Below are 17,294 nucleotides of genomic sequence, written 5' to 3'. Positions count from 1 at the left end.
TCATCACCGGAGCGCTGACGTGGCCTAGGATTGGCACGCTGGAGTGCTGCCAATGGCTAGCTGAGCTGGCTAAGTTCCAATTTTTACTCAGATTGGTCCCTCCTAGTATAATTAACCCTAAATCCCCAAATTCTCATACACCTCCCCTCTTCGTCTTGTTCACCTCTTCTTCTTCTTCTTCCATACACTTGTTCCTGTTCATGCACTCTCATCCGGGGCTGCTACTCATGTCGATGATGGGTGGAGGTAGCACTGCAGGTGGAAGCTCTGTTCGTTCCCCATCTAGCTGGAACCGGAGTAGAACGCAAACGAAGAGCAAAAGATCAGCCCTGCCAGAATGGTGCGGCTGTGGCTGTAGGCCAGTTCTCAGATGGTCTAGCACAGATTCGAATCCGAATAAACCGTTCTATGGCTGCCACAATAATAATGTAGGTTAGAATAATCACTTGTGTTGTTGTTATTCTCCTCCCCTGACTGTTCTTGTGTTGTTATGCCTCCCCTGACTGTTCTTGAGCTGTTCCTCTCTAAACTTTGATCCTTTATTGGTTGCATACAAGTGGGAAGAGATGGTGCGGGCTTTTTGTGTGGGCAGATTCTGTGAATGAGGAACAGGTTGAAAAGTCAGAATCGTGTGGTGATGAAGTGAAGATCAACGTTGATTGGAGGCTTCGAAGGTTGGAGGAGGATGTCCAGATGCAAAAAGTGATGACCCAGTTGTTAGTGTTAGCTGTGTGTGTATTGACAGTGTTGTTGGTGATCCTGTATTGTAAATGATGAATAAATTGGTGGTTTTGGGTTCGTTGTTATCAACATTTGTAAAAATCTGCTTCTTGATGGAATGAAAAGTGCTATTAACTATGAAATTGTTGTTAATTTAAATTCCATTGTGTATGAAAAAAGATAAAGAAACTGCTTCTTGAATGGTAAACCACATAGCATAGTATATTAACATAAATTCCATTGTTTATCAAGAAACAACAAAAGTTGACTATAAAAGGCAGCCTAGAAACCATGTTGCTGCTATCTGTAGTTTCATCAAAAGCAAGGCCAAGGCATACCAAAAAGGCCTTTGCATCACAGTTCACCATCTAGTCATTATACGATGGAAAAGACTAATTACAAAACACAAAACAGAAACTCCTAAGTACATATATCTAAAGTATTCAATTCTTCTTTCTTGGGGGCCTAAATCCTGGCGTTGGAATGAACTGCATCAAGTTGGCAAACTTTGAAGATGTTGCTGAAGATGCACCCTGCAAGGGATTCACTGTTGGTGCGGTTGGCTGATTAGAGGATCGTCTTCATGGTGACAGCTTTGAAGGTCTTTTTGGTGCAGGATCCTATAGGAGAAATAAGTGGCATTAATTATTATTTATGCATGGAAATAACAACATACTCAAATGTAAAATTTTAGTTACCTTTTCAGAATCCTCTTGCTCAGAAGCAAAAGGCTGAGTTAATTCGATCTCCTGGGGATTGCTTCCCAAATCTGCTTGGCCAGAAACGTCTTGGGACTGCTGAACAGGCTTCTCAGGCACAGTATGAACTTCATCATTTTTCTTCTTCTCAGCCGCCTCGGCGGCAGCGGCAGCGGCTGCTTCTGTAGAAGCAGCAGTAGCAGCATCAGCATCTCTTTTCTTTTTGCAGCCTCTCTTTGTATGCCCCTTATCACCACATTAACTGCATGTAAAGGCACCCAGCTGTCTCTTTAGGTGTACACCATCTGCAGTGTTGCCTGAGAGTTTTGGGTCAACTTTAGGCTTCTTAGTTCCAAAACCACTCTTCTCGTCCGCATCCATCCTCCTCTTCATCTTTAGTTTTCCAGGTTTTGTCTTGATCTTAGGGGCATGTGGCCTGTTACAGTCCTCTACTTTTTCCCACATTGGTTGACCCGGAATTGGATTAATGTGGTGGTTATAAGTTTCCTTGTATGAGTCCATAGTCAGCCATCTGTGACAGAAGTCTTCTGGCTGTTTATTCACACGAGACAGGGCAGCACAAGCGTGCACACACGGGATACCTGCAGGTGCCAAACATTGAGATGAACCATGATGATAGTTATGGTTGAAGAAAGTAAAATGCATAAACACAATTAAAAAAAAAAGGTACCTTGAGTCCGATCACAACGTCAGAACCTCGTCTTTGTGGTGAAGGAAGGGAAGGGAAGAGCGACAACAACTTCTGATCAGATGACTTCTTCTCTCAAATTTTTGTAAACCCAGCAAATACAACCCTATGGCTACGCCATTGATGGGGAGATGAAGAAGAACTCAGAGGGTGGAAGAAGAAGAGACGAAGTGTTTGTGTTCATGGAGAAAACTGTTTTTCATAATAAGTAACTATACGGCGTCGTTTTTGGCTTTCAAGGGCGCCAAACCCAAAACGACGTCGTTTTGGACATGTCTCACGTGGCAATCCAAGGCCACATCAGCGCTCCGGTGATGAGTCATCACCTGAAATATGGCCAGGGACTAGTTTGAGTGCTCGGAGCTCTATCTGAAGGACTACAATAGGGAATCGAGATCTTAGGGATTACTATGAGTAATTGCGTGAATCTCAGGGACTACTATGGGTATTTACTCTAATAAATCATATTTGGATTTTGAAAGTATAAAAGTGCCCCAGTTTTTGCTTCTATTTTCTATTCTATAAATCTTCTCATTGAATGCGATTTACCATGTTTTTGGTTTTTGGTAAATAATTCTCTTTCTTTTTTTTTTGTTTTTTATAAAAAATAATATTTATACTATTTATTATATATATATATATATATATATATATATTACATACTTTTTTATAATTTTTTTATTTGTTATTACTCACTTTTAATACTAAAGTAAAAAGTATCCACATAAAACATGAACAAAAATGCATTTTTTAATTTTAGTGTTATTCTTTCGGTGGTATTTTTTTATTAATGTTAAAATTCATTGTGTTTTTTTATGTGGAGAACACAAATCTCACATTCAAATTTATGACTTTTATTTCTTTTAAAACATGTAAACCTAAGTGTCATATTTATTTTTTTTTCTTTAATTTTTTCAGGATCAGATTTGTATTTTAGTATTAAAAAATTTTTAAATATGCAAATCAGATCTTTCATCTATTTTACCGTGAAAAAAAATGTATTTTAATACAAATTGAATTTTTCAATTTGTGCTCTATAAAATCTGATCCGCGAATTTTTCTACAAATTTTATTATTCCTCAAATCTAAAGATCCGACTTGTTATTTAAAATTCAAAAAAAAAAAATAAAAATAAAATCCATATAAGAGAAAAACACACTAATTAATCACTACACTCAATTACAAACAATCTTCTTCCATTTTTTAAAAAAATTAGCTACAAAAATATGCGTCCATAGTTCCTCTTTTCTTATTTTTTCATTTCCAACTGTTTCTTTGTGTCCTGATAAGTGTTAATGGTCAAATTCGTTCTTAAAAGATCACTCATTTTTTAAATTGGTCCTCTAAATATTTTTTTAATCAAATTCATTTTTCAAAAATTTTATATTAGTCATATTAAGCTTTCTGTTACCTCCGTTGTTAACATCAAAATTTACTGATGTGACATGTTAAGTGACACCACACGAACCACAACACACACTTGACTAGGATGACAAAACTCTTTGAGAAACGGCGATCCTACGGGGACCGCCTCGAATGGAGATCCGACTATGGAAAATTTTCTTCGCAGGGACGGGGATGGGGGCAAAATTCTCACGAGGCAAGCGCGAAAACTTGAGTGGGGATCTCCACCCCGTCTTCACTGATACTCGAAATTTATAAATTTACTTAAATGTCCTTAATAGTTGGTAAATGCTATCCTACCATCTCTAAAATAACATGTAAGTTACCCTCTCTAATGTATTATATTTTAATGGGTGTTTATTTATTTTAAATTTTTAGTAGAATTTGTTGGATGACTAATTTATCTAATAAAATAAAAAATAAGAAATTGATTTTGGATCATTAAAATTTGTTAGAAATTTAACAAAATATTTGAAAAATAATTTTATATATTACTCTTTTATTTTTCACACAAAATCTCTTATTTCTAACAAAAATTAAATAAAAATCCAGACCTTCATAAAAAATAATTGCAAACTAGCTACATTAATTTTTAAAAAACAAGATATAAAGTGTTTCAATTTTTTCCTTTTTTTTTTTCATATAGTTCGAAACCAAATTGTAATGAATAAATTTCTAAATTTAAAGATCTACTTGACACAATAAACTTTTTAAATTGAAAATTTGCACGGTGACACTAATTTGTCACATCAATATTTTAGTTTAAAATTTAGTTAATATAAGAAAATTTTTAAATATATATTTTAATAAATATATAACAAATGTATTAAAATAAACATCGAATTAGAATGTGACACATCAAAATAGATAACTTACATGTTACTTTAGAAAGGGTAAGGTAGCATTCACCTTAATAGTTTATTTTTCATATATGCTTTTTAGTTAATTTCTCATATATATATATATAGAAAGCCTAAATTCCTAATTCTAATTTGTATAACCCTTCTTTAATTTAGAAATTCCTAGCATCGTCCATACTCCATCCAACCAACCTCTTTGCAGCCACTCCCTCGCCACTGTCTCTTCTTACCACACCATCACCGTTACTGCACCGTTTTCTCTATTTACGACATTCTTTCTCCTCTTCAACGGTGCGTCCGTACTCCTCTCTATAACTCTATCGTCGTGTCTATTCTCCTACCCGCTTCTGCGTCCCCCACCTCATTCGCTGCTATGTGCTCTGCTTCGCCATCGCGTTCTCTCATTGTGTCAGTTTGAAAGAAGTTGTCATCTGCCATTTAGCATTATTGTATAAAATATTTTTATTTTTGTATAGGATAGATACTTGTAGCTTTTCTTCTATGGAAATTAATAATCAGTCAAAACTATCAAAAAAATTATTTCCTGCAGAGAATGGGGATGGGAGACAATATTCTCCCATAGCAGAGATCAAGGGCAGGGACGGAGAGCAAATATGGGAGCAGAGATGGCGAGCAGGGAGATATTCTCTGTCCTCGCCCTGTCCCGTTGCCATCCCTACATTTGATAGTCCTAATTGGTTGCTAACATGATAAATTTGTGCAATTAGATTAAATTTACACCAAATTAAAGAGATTTTGAGGCAATCAAATTCCTCAATTTGAGGTTGATTTAATTTAATTTCATAAACTTATCATGTTAACAGCTAATTAGGAATGTCATGTATGTACTGTAGTGTCATTTAATGTACTATATCAGTAAACTTTGACGCTATGAGCAACGAAAGTGATGAAAGGACTAATATGATCAGCTTAAAATCTTTAAAGGATAAATTTAATTAAAAAAATTTTGGTGATCAATTTAGAGAATGAGTGATCTTTCAAAAATGAATTTGACTATTTACTCGTCAAAGTACATATGTTTGGGACTTAATATCACAAGAGATGTCTGTTAGGAATAAATAGTATGACCACAATCCAATCAATCATGTGTCAAATAATTTGTTATTATTATAATATTAAAATATCAATATAATAAGGTCCTTGATTAAATTTAGGGATTTATCATTGTGATAGTGATTATAATATTAAGAGATAAATCTTTTATAATTTAATCTAAATTGTTCTTGGTCATAGGATTATTAAAAGGACATTAATAATCTGAAAAAATCTATATATATATATATATATGGTCTTCATTGGATGAAAATTAATAGATCTCATTTATTAAATTATATATATATGGTGCATATAGAGATATGACCATTGAACTGACTCAATTTGAGAATGTTCAATGGTTATAATTACCGCATATTTGTCAATAGGATATTCTCAAGATAAACACGGTAATATAGTTTTCTTTGTCCTGCGACTGTCATAGTAATTAACAATGTATTTATTATACTTTGATTCCAGATACCTAATACACTAGGGCCTAAAGTGCTAATTGAATGGATATTAGGTATGATTTAAATACTTGTAAAATTAATGATTAGTCAGTAAAGAATCCGTCAACTCTCGGTAAAGAGTTTGAGCTCTATGATTATAATGACTGAGATGAATAAAACTTTGGTAAAAGAAATTGAATGAATGAAGAAATGAGTTTCTTAGGTCATTCACAGTTCATTATAATAATAGTAACAAATTAGAGTTTGACAATTAAACCATACTCTAAAATAGCGTTTGTTTTGCGGTACTAAGACAGAGACTGAGAAACTAAGACTCAATATCATGTTTGTTGGTTCAGAGATTGGTACTAAAATTTCTGTCTCTGTCCCTAAAATTTCAATATTTCAGTACCTCCAAAAAGTAGGACACAGAGGACTAAAATTTTTAGAGATAGAGACTGAAACTATAATAACATTTTATACCTAAAATATCCTCATTTCAATTAATTAATTTCAATTTTATCCTTTGTACAAATTAAATTAGAGTTTCATTCTTGTTTCAATTTTTGTCTCCCACTTTGCACCAAAAAGAATACTGAGATTTATTTTAGTCTCTGTCTCTTAGTCCCTGTCTCTCAGTCTTTGTCTCTCCACCAAATGCTACCTAAGGGTTAACCAAGAGTTAGAAAGATGGAAGGAATTATACTTTATTTTTCTTGGATTCTTAGTAAAAATATATTACTTCATACTATTGGGTCATTGCGGAGTGTTGCTAGCGCCAACCTTAATTAGTAAATTGAGTATGACTAATTTACTACCCGCTTAATATTGAACCTATGGGTCACACACTAACAAGTGTTCCAACCTTTGCTGTATAATTATTTAATTATTATTTTGATTCGATCAAATAAATAATTATATTAATTTAAATAGAATATTATTATATTTTTTGCTTGCACAAAAAATAAACAATAATAATAATAATAATAATAATAATAATAATAATAATAATAATAATAATAATAATAATAATAATAATAATAATAATAATATGATAATTGAGAATATTAAATGAGAATTGAGAATAATTAGTTATTCTATTTCTAAATTTAAATTCTAAGTTTGGATGATATCCTAACGGATTCTATTTTAAATTGTTATGATGTGATTCATAAAATTTGAAGGATTCAGATTTGAAATTACGATATGATTTAAATTTGAATTGAGATTCAAATTTAAAATCAGTAACAAATCTCATACTATATATGTATACCAAGAGTAGAGAAAACTTGAAAATAAAACACAAGAGTTTTATTCCTTTACTTCTACACACATAAATGTATGTGAGCCTAATTCTTGGAAAAGAATTTTATGGCGTGCAAAGAGTTGTAAGAGGTTTTTCAATTTAGAGCAGAGGTTTATTAGTCAAGGAGTTGACAGCAAAAGTTGGTCTCAGTGTGGATACGCATAGAGCCTTCGAACCATCAAAGAAAAAAAAATAATTTTTACTAGCGTATACAGGTATTTAAATTTGATCTATATATTATTTATTCGAATAAATTTTAAGCACAAAATAAATCTTTAAAAATTTTTTTCTTCCACTGCGTGTTATGAACATACGATAATTCTTTAATGTTCTAACCTAAGTTATTCCAAAATGTCTTTTTGCTTATTAGTTATCAATGTAGAGTAATAACAACATGAGTAGATTTTAGAAAATTATAGAGTTGATTCATGAGATTTTTAAGAAAATATATTAAATAAAATCTTAAAAAATGTATAATATAAATTCTTAAAAAATTACAATGAAGGTGGAACTGTTATTTTTATTTAACATTATTATATTATACAAGAACATGCGACCAAAAGAAAATCTCGACCAAGTGAAAATTTCATTCAAATAGCATTAGCTAAGTGTAAATGGAGCTAATAATTTAGACAAAGCGCCCATCACTAACTATGCAAATTAAACTTATAAGATATGAAGTACGGATACTTTTTTTTAATTTTTTGTATTTGTGTGTCAGATACATTTTAGATATGATACTCATCGATACTCATTTAATATATGTGTCTTTTGTATTTAATCGTGTCTTAATAAAAAATAAAAAATTCTTTTTTGAACATACTTAGATACACCTAAATATCATCACATGTCAGTATATCCAGCCGTATTCTTAATATGTATTTTCGAAATGAATTTAGAAGGGTTAAGTACGATTTTGGTCCTAAGGTAGAGGCTGAAAATTTTTTTCGTCTCCGGCCTTTTTTTACCTACAAAATGATTCCGAAGGTTTAACTTAGTTTTAAAATCGTTCTTTTTATCAAATTTTTAATTTTTATTCCGAAAATACCCCTAACTAAAAAAATAAAAAATAAAAAGAAAAAAAAGAAAACGGGTTAATGGGGTAGGGTATCACGCTTTGGGATTTGGCTCCTCTGAAGTTGTTCATTTACTTTAGAGAGAAAAGTAACGCAATTTAAGCCATTGATAGTATAAATAGTTCTGATCATCTTAAATAAATAAATAATAAGTAAATGCATTAACGGCCCGTTTGGTTATTGTCCATGTCCATCAAAGACATAGACACGGTGACACACGTCCAGTATTTGTTGTATGAGACACAAAAAAATGAGAGACACGGTTACACACAAGAGTACATGGAATACGTGTATTTTGTGTCTCTTCTAAATGGTGAGACACGGAATTGAAGCCATGGACATGGATCTAAAACCTTTTTTTTGGACAATTTTATCCTCATTGATTTTTTTAAATTCCAAATTTCTCCTTCTCTTTTTACAAACCCTAATCAATTCTGAGCTCTTGTCTTCTGTTTTCTGAAGCTTCGTGTGTTCTTCATTGTGGGTATGTGTTGGTTGATTTTGTGAAACTTTTTATTATTCTAAGACAATCTCCTTCTTCTTTTCACAAACTTTAACTAATTCTAATCTCCTCTCCTCTGTTTCTGGCTTTCTGCAGCTTTGTGTCTTCTCCACTTGTGTGTGCTGCCATTTTTCTGAAGTTTTTTATTGTTCTATCACAATCTTTCTCTTTCATCTGTGCTAGAAAACTCAACTCAAGATTTGACATAATTATAATATTTTTGTTTGTTTGTATGTTGTATTTGTATGTTGTTAGATTGGATATTCTTTTTTTCTTTTTGAGCACATATGTGTTAGGTACTCTTCTGTTCTCCCTGTTCTAGGCATGCAAATTTATAGTTTTAAATATCTGAAATGATTATATTTTTAATGGGATTTGGTTGGAGTATTATGTTGGGTTATCTTATTTTCTCTGTTTTGGTCAATAAAATAGATTATAGGTGATGGTAACTAAATTAAGAGTTCTCCATTTATGTATCAAAAACTATTAGCCTGATAATATGAGTATGTGATTATATAATGAGTCTTTTCTCTATTTGAAGTTTAATTGAAATGATAAAGAAAAGCTTATTTTTTAGTGTTGTCAAACTGGATATTAGAATTTATTTTATTTTTATACATTTACTTTTTATTGTTTGTTAGGAAGTGATGATGGATCGTTCTGAAAAAATTAAGCTATGTGTTGGATATTACTGGATCATGAGAATGCAATTTGACACGTTGATGTTGTTTTTTTAGTTACTTTATATATGTATATTAGGAATAGAAGGTTGGGTCATTCTTCAATTGGGCGAAGAGTGAACACATTGGCATTAAGGTGAGATGCATTAGATAACATCATTGGGGCAGACGGAGATAGAAATTGCATATGGGAGTTAAGAATGAGTTTGAATACATTTGCAAATTTGTGTGAATTGCTACAAGTTCAAGGTGGGTTAGATGAAGATGGTCATGTTGGCATAGGCGAGCAAGTAGCAACTTTCTTGATCATATTAGCTCATCATACCAAAAATCGCAGCGTACAAGTTAGGTTTTATAGGTCTGGTGAAACTATTAGTAGGTATTTTCATAAGGTATTAGGTTCGGTTTTGCGTGTCCAAAGTGTGTTATTTACAAAGGCAGACCCTGTACCAGAGGATTGTATAGATCCCAGATGGAAATGGTTTAAGGTAAGGTGTTGCATAAAGTTTAAATTTTTATTGGTCAAGTTTACTTGTATGTAATAACTATTTTATTTTGTCCATTTGATAGGGTTGTCTAGGAGTATTAGATGGCACTTACATAGATGTCACAGTCCCCACGAGTGATAAATCTAGGTATTGGACAAGGAAATCTAGAATATCCACCAATGTCTTAGGAGTTTGCAATCGGAATATGAATTTCGTCTATGTCCTTAGCGGTTGGGAAGGATCGGCATCTGATTCAAGGGTACTTAGAGATGCAATTACTCGACGTAATGGCCTGAAAATACCTGTTGGTATGTTTAAATTAATCTTTTGATAAGTAAATTAGCTATCTATTAAAGAATTACAATATACCCGTTATAATTTTTCCATCCTTCAATTTTAGGGTCTTATTATTTAGTGGACGCTGGCTATACCAATGGTAGAGGATTTTTATCTCCTTATAGAAATGTCAGGTATCATGTGAATGTGTGGGCTCAAGGTCACCGTGCACCACAAAATCGTCTAGAGTTATTTAATAAGAAGCACTCTTCGGCTAGAAATGTGATTGAGCGGTGCTTTGGGTTGCTTAAGAAGAGATGGGCAATTCTACGAAGCCCCTCATTCTATCCAATTAGAATTCAAAACCACATTATTATTGCGTGTTGTTTGTTACAAAATTTTATTTGGATGAACATGGATGTTGATCCCGAGGAAGATGCAACTCTTTTACCAGAGCATATACCCGTAGGAGATGACACAATTGTTGATGAAGCCGACATAATTGATGTTGTGGAAAGTAGCTATGAGTGGACACAATGGCGTGAGGACTTAGCAACTGAAATGTGGGAAATATGGAGAGCAGAACATGACACGTAAAGTTTCAAATTTTTCCTAGTTTTATTATATCTGCAATTATCGTGGACTATAAATTGTTGTACTAGAAATTATTTGAATTTTTTTTAGGCATAATGTATTTGCATACTCGGGTTAATTAGTTGTATTCTAATTAAAGATACAGTTGGTTTTATTATTGTACGATTTGATTGTTTCTAATTTTATTGAAATTGGTGAATTATTCTATTAGTAATTATTTAAATTCTATTGCAATTGTTAATTTGTTGTAGTGTTCCTCTGTTACTAATATGCTAGTAACTATTGCTATACTAAAATTCTGCTAGTGATTTGATATTTATTGTGTTGTTGCTATTATAGTAATTCCTCTTTTTTCATTATTGTGCAACTATATTATCCAGCATCAATGGCTTCCATACCACGTCAGTGGACTGAACAAGAAATTGAACAATTTGTGGTCTTCATGGAGGAATTGGTTGTTGAAGGCAAGAGGGCGGATGCCGGTCAATTTAAACCGGGAGCATTTCAAAAGCTTGCAGATAAGATGAATGAGAAGTTTCCTAGATGTGGCCTCACTGTGAAGCACATCAGAAATAAACACAAGCGATTAAAAGAAAAATATATGTATGTGGCTGAGATGTTGGGTTGTAGCGGCTTTGGATGGAATTCGGAAAAGATGTGCGTTGAAGTAGATAGCAAGCAAGTATTGGAAGCTTGGGGAAAGGTATTATTTTCATTTTTAACTTTCATGTGAATTTCACTTTTTCTATATTTATTAATGTCGACTTTGTTTTATGCTTTAGGGTCGCAATATCACACTCTACACTCCCGGCAAGCCATTTCCCTTGTTTGAACGTCTTGGCAATATTTTTGGTAAGGATAGGGCTATCGGTGTTGAAGCATGTAGTGAAAAAGATGCTGAAGAAGATGTAACTCCGGGGTCTATATTTGCTGCGGCCACAACTGATGGCTTGGGATTAGGTAGCGAGGATGTTGACATGGAGGATTTAGCTGCTGCTGAGAATGAATTACCCAACACCTTTTCAACCTCTTTTGCTTCATCAAGTGAGAAAAATCAAGGACGGCAATCTGCAACTAAAAAAAACCAATGATGCTGCAATCCTATTAAACTTGGCTGAAACTTTTAAGTCTGTAGTAGAAGATCAAGGAAAGCATGTGCAAGTACTAGCAAATGCAATGAGTGGGGTAAATGACCAAGTGAATCTGGGCCGAACATTGAAGAGTCTTGGCTTTGACACAATGGAGATAGTACAAATTGCAAAGAAATTTGTGCAAAATCCAGAATTGAAGGCAACTTTTTGGAGCTTGGACGAGGAAAAGGCGGCATTTGTACGAGATATAATGGATAACTTTTAGCAATTATTGGTGTAGTTTGTTAACTTTTAGCAATTATTGGTGTAGTTGGTTTAATTAGTTGTTAGTTTGTTATGGTCTATTTGCTAAACATACTATGGGTACTTTGCTATTATCTATAAGGGTTTAAGTAATTGTTATATTATTAAAGTGTAATAGTTATATATGCACCTAATTTATGCATGAACTGACTTTTAGTTGTAATCTGTAATTCTATGTGTTTATTTTTTAGTTTATGCACCTAAGTTATGCCTCTAGTATTTATTAATTATATTATGCAAATTTATACTTCATATTGTGCAATTATGCATTATTGGAATCAAATTGTGTAATTCTGTATCGATTTTTGAATGTATTATGTAATTTTATTCTTAAAGTTATTTAGTGTTGCATATTTACAATCAAATTTTGCATTCTCTTTGTTGATTTACATATTTATTATCTTAAACTTTAATAATGTGCATTTTTATAATTATGAAAGACAAAAAAAATTATAAGCCTTAGAGATCATGCATGCTGATTGTAATAGCTTTGGTTTTAAAATTCTGCACTTTATTATATTTGGGCAAACCAATATAAATTAAATGTAGAGTACACCAAATACTGTTACCTAAAAGGAAACAATAAACTAAATACATTGTATAAATACATTGTAAAAATACATTGTATAATAATGTGGAGTACATCAAATACTATTAGTTGTCATGCTTCATTGTATAAATACATTGTCAACTAACATAACAACAAAAATACAAAGGAAAAAGTCTTTGTTATCCCAAGAGCCATCAACAACTACTAGCACTTTTTTCTCACAACTTATAGCTTTATTATTTGGTTCTTCCAACTTTGCTCCTTATTGTTTACTTCTTCCAAGCCACCAAGTAGAGGTCAACTCTAATTACTCGACTAAAGTTTGATTCTTTTCCTATATGTAAATTGAACAATATATCTAAAATATGAGATCTCAACTGGAGTACTAGAATTCAATTCTTTGATACAATAACATAAGAAACTCAACTGGAATTTAAAAAGTACAACAACATTGATGATGTATAAAAGGTACTCATTAATATACATAGGATAGTAATTGTAAAACATGCTTATAGCCAGCTCACATACTAGAAAAAGATTGACTACAACATTTCATCAAACCTAGAATGGAAGCTACGAAGAAATGAACAATTAATAAGTTGAGTAAGAAATTGGTGAGCCAAAATAAATTTCATTTTACTACTACATTTAACGCCCATATCATTTTCAACTAAAAAGATACAAAATTTGAAGTGTCAAAGCAATACCTATTTAAAAAAACACTGGATCAAGGGCTTAAAGGCTTCAAATGTTATCTAATTTACATATATGTTTAGCAATCTAACACAATTAACACTCATTCAATGTCACCAATTCTTGATTTTTTGAGCATAACCAAAAAAATTAAGCAGCTTTTCTCCACTGATTCTCAATTAAACTTTGGAAGAGCAAGAAATTGATGGGAAGAAGAACATTATACCTGGCAGTGGAGATGGAGGAGAGGATTTAGGATAGATGCGGCCAGCGTGCAAGGTGAAGACATCCACGAAGGAGGAGAGCAACTAAGGAGAAGAAAGTGTTTTGGGTAGGGATAACTGACGATAAACAGTGAAGAATAGGGGTTTTTATCTCCCTCTTTTTTTTTTACTTTTAATATTAATTATTTTTAATTTAATTTATGAGGACAAAATAGTCATTTTTAGTTATGTAGTGTTCTTGTGTTTTGCAACCAAACATAATATTAGACACTACACTAGTGTCATGTTTATTATTTCCAAACACTATACACAAACACAAATATTTTATGTCTATGTCTCAAGTGTCTATGTCTTAATGTCTATGTCCCAATGTATACACAAACCAAACGAAGCCTAAAAGAACTTTGAAAATCGTGCGAACAGCAGCTTCTAAGACCGCGTGATTTTTTCTTTTTATTTCATCTTCTTTTTATCTTATTTAGTTTTTTTCTTTCTTTTTCTTCAACAAAAAAAATTATTTTCAATTCTATTTTTTCACAATATTTAATTCTCTTTTTATGTTTTATTATCATGTTCTTCCATGATATTATTGTTATTTTGGTTATCTTCTTTTTTTTTTTATTTTTGTCTTCTATAACTTACATTTAAAGTTTTGTCATAAAAGAGATTAATGGTGATCACTAGTAATCTTTCTGTTCTTTTTTAATCCTGAATAATTTTTTAAAAAATCTGATAAAAAAATAAAAATAATTAATTTAAATTGGATCAAGAAATGTTTTTTTTTATTTTAATATAAAAAAAATACTCTTGTAAATGTACTAAATCTTTTTTAGACAAATGTACTCAAATTTTTTTGTTTATACTTAAAATAAGAATCTAATTAAGAACAAACTAAAGAGTGTTTAGAATAACTAATGATGTGATGTTGGTTTAATAGATCTCTAATAAATTTATATTGATATATATTAAATTAATTTATTTATATTTTTATGTGTTTTTATGTGTTTACGATGCTTGTTTCATGTCTAATGCTGTAGTTTAAATTTAAATGTATGACTGGTTAAAGAAAACATATTATCACAGACAAATAACAAAAAATATAAACAAAACAATCATCTGGAATCTCTTAAAGTCATTCGTTATAAATTCAAAAAGAAAAATTACAAAGTTTAAATAAATAGTTTTTCATTCTATCATTTAGTTATCTAAATTTGGTGTTGTAACTTCACTCCATTTGATGTTGTAACTTGATGGATTCCATGATTGAAGTGGCAAAATAGCTTGATTTTCAATATTTGAAGTAAAAATTTCAGCCTGCAATATAAACACTATTATAAGAAAAATAATAATAAAGAAGAACTTCAATAAGTTTTAAAAATATTAAAAAAATGATAATAAAGAATGAAAAATATTACAACCTGACAATTTTGGGTGGAATTTTTTTTGTTGATGCCATTCTCTTGTTTGATTGTTTTTCAACCCAACTCTTGAGTCTTTTTATGCCTTTTCGTCTTTTCTTTTTTTTCAACCCTTTCACATTTTCAAGTAATTTTTCTAACGCATCTCCATCTGAATAGCTATTAACGATTTCTTTTGCATTCAAAATATTTGAAACATCATCACCTTAATTGTGTCTACAAAAAGAATCTACCTTCTTATATGCCTCTTCTATAACTTGCTCAACAAAATTAGATGTTACTTCAAAATCTGATGATCGAGCAGCTAATTTGATTGCTTTAGAACATATATTCTTATACCGTGCTGTAGCATCCACTCTAGTATCATTTTGAACAACTTTTTCATCTGAGTCATAAACAATTATCTCTCTTGCTTCTCTAGCCCATCTTTTCATAATGTATTGAGCCGGAATTTGCTTCACATCCCAAACATTTAAAACTTTTAAACTATGACAACATAAGAATCCCATTGTTTCAAACATTCCACAACTACAAGAAATAATCATATCTTTCACATTGCTGGATACAGTGTATTCTCCATCTTTTTCAAAAATGGCAACTTGATATTCAGACATTTGATTGTTCTCTGTACGAGAAACAATATATGCAGTAGAACTCCAATCAAACTCATTTTGAAATAAATCAAATGCATTAGGAGTATATACCTGTGCAGCATGCTTCAATAATGACGAGTGAATCATCTTAAGTCTAGGAAGCTTTTGTCTTGCATTGTATTCAGCTTGTAGCTCCTTGTATCGCTTGCCACCAACAGCTCGCTCAAACTGTTTGAGAAAATGTATTATGTCTAAACTTGATCGCATAAAATCTTTCAAATCACTGTTAAAACTTTCACTAAGTTGAGTACTTCGCATTCCAATAGTATACACCTTCTTCATATAGCAATGAGCTCATTTTTCCTTCACTTTATAAATACTATTCAACCAAGAATTGTCTTCCACTTTGTATCTTTGAAGCAATGCATCCCATGTCTTTTGAAATTGAAACTGATCTTCAGAATTATACATACAAGCTTTGAAATCTCTCAAGATAAAAGAACCATCTTTCAACTTATTTCCTAAATGTCGAATAGCATTTTGCATAATATGCCAGACACATAATCCATGATATGTTTCAGGCATTTTTTCTACCAAAGCACTTGCCATAGCAGGATCTTGATCAGTGAAAATAGTTTTAGGCTTTTTTTGCATGTGAGCTTCCAAAAATGATTCAAATAACCACATAAAAGATTCTTTTGATTCGTCATACAAAAGAGCAGCACCAAATATTACTATTTCTCGGAAGTGATTGAATCCACAAAAAACACCCAATGGTCTATTTTCTTTGTTTGTGCAGTATGTAGTGTCAAATGTGATTACATCACCAAAGATAGCATAATCAATAACCATTCTTGCATCAGCCCAAAAAATATTTGTTATTTTCTCTTCATTATCTAACTGTATAGCATATTGAAACGAGGGATTATCAAGTAGTTGCCGATGAAAATACTTTAATAAACTACCTGCTTCTTTTGGTCTTGTTTGGTATATCCAAGGACATCTTTACCACCAGCTTGTAAACTTGTCAGTTCATGTGTTTCTTTTGGTCTTATGCCAGCTTCATCTGCCAAATCTATTTGCAATGCTTGTACTTCTGAAATCTTTCTTTGTGATGGCATCATATGAATGGTTTTCAGAATTTGCAAAATATGATTGTGATTTAACTCAAGGTCACAAATCACATATTTTTTTTATATCTCGAGCAAACTTGAGTGACATTCTTACTTGGCAACTTGTTCTAATCTCGGCGCGAGGTTGCTGTGTTAAATGATCACGTTTATCTGGTCTTCGTTGGCCTTTCTTTGCACAAACAAGTCTAAAACTACTTACAGAATTATCAACCTTGCATTTATTTACATATAATTGTCAAACATCAAAACCCATCATTCCACCATAACTTCTCCAGAAGTCTTTAGCTTCTAGTACTGTGTCAAATTCCATGCCTAATTTTGGTATTTTTTTTGCTATCATTGGCCTGAACAAAATAAATAATAAAATTTTAAATATAATTGTTATAAACATACCTGGAAAAAGTAATTAATGTAGAATTGTGTTGTGCAATTTGGGTTTTTTCTATGTTTTGAGAAATCAATTGACAATCT

General features: G+C 31.8%; 3 protein-coding genes and 1 pseudogene across 3 annotated transcripts; 2 read left to right on the top strand and 2 right to left on the bottom strand.

The window, feature by feature from the left end:
* Positions 1–208: 208 nt before the first annotated feature.
* On the bottom strand, positions 209–4,829 carry LOC148575723 (uncharacterized; annotated as a pseudogene).
* Positions 4,830–8,464: 3,635 nt separating this feature from the next.
* On the top strand, positions 8,465–10,821 carry LOC107646273 (uncharacterized). The gene is made up of 4 exons (XM_016350470.1): positions 8,465–8,591; positions 9,611–9,948; positions 10,031–10,129; positions 10,516–10,821. Exons 1-4 carry the CDS (start codon positions 8,465–8,467, stop codon positions 10,819–10,821), a joined length of 870 nt encoding a protein of 289 aa, XP_016205956.1.
* A 598-nt stretch (positions 10,822–11,419) lies between these two features.
* On the top strand, positions 11,420–11,909 carry LOC148575722 (uncharacterized). The gene is made up of 2 exons (XM_088501647.1): positions 11,420–11,521; positions 11,601–11,909. Exons 1-2 carry the CDS (start codon positions 11,420–11,422, stop codon positions 11,907–11,909), a joined length of 411 nt encoding a protein of 136 aa, XP_088357773.1.
* A 2,967-nt stretch (positions 11,910–14,876) lies between these two features.
* LOC148575721 (protein FAR1-RELATED SEQUENCE 1-like) lies at positions 14,877–16,032 on the bottom strand. Its single transcript, XM_088502517.1, has 2 exons — positions 15,331–16,032; positions 14,877–14,993 (listed from the first exon to the last, which is right to left on the bottom strand). Exons 1-2 carry the CDS (start codon positions 16,030–16,032, stop codon positions 14,877–14,879), a joined length of 819 nt encoding a protein of 272 aa, XP_088358643.1.
* Positions 16,033–17,294: the final 1,262 nt, after the last annotated feature.

This window comes from Arachis ipaensis, chromosome B1, assembly GCF_059453495.1.
Source record: "Arachis ipaensis isolate K30076 ecotype BB chromosome B1, ASM5945349v1, whole genome shotgun sequence".
NCBI classification, from domain to species: Eukaryota; Viridiplantae; Streptophyta; class Magnoliopsida; order Fabales; family Fabaceae; genus Arachis; species Arachis ipaensis.
The sequence above is the reverse complement of the archived record's forward strand: the minus strand, read 5'-3'. Positions and strand labels throughout refer to the sequence as shown.

Coding starts and splice junctions, on each gene's coding strand:
- LOC107646273 (XM_016350470.1), top strand. CDS start 8,465: ATGTCCATCAAAGACATAGACACGGTGACACACGTCCAGTATTTGTTG. Junction 8,592..9,610: donor TTTTGTGTCTCTTCTAAATG/GTGAGACACGGA, acceptor GAGATGCATTAG/ATAACATCATTGGGGCAGAC. Junction 10,130..10,515: donor AATCTAGAATATCCACCAAT/GTCTTAGGAGTT, acceptor AATGTGATTGAG/CGGTGCTTTGGGTTGCTTAA.
- LOC148575721 (XM_088502517.1), bottom strand. CDS start 16,032: ATGAAGAAGGTGTATACTATTGGAATGCGAAGTACTCAACTTAGTGAA. Junction 14,994..15,330: donor TAGAAGAGGCATATAAGAAG/GTAGATTCTTTT, acceptor TTTATATTGCAG/GCTGAAATTTTTACTTCAAA.
- LOC148575722 (XM_088501647.1), top strand. CDS start 11,420: ATGTATGTGGCTGAGATGTTGGGTTGTAGCGGCTTTGGATGGAATTCG. Junction 11,522..11,600: donor TATTGGAAGCTTGGGGAAAG/GTATTATTTTCA, acceptor TTTATGCTTTAG/GGTCGCAATATCACACTCTA.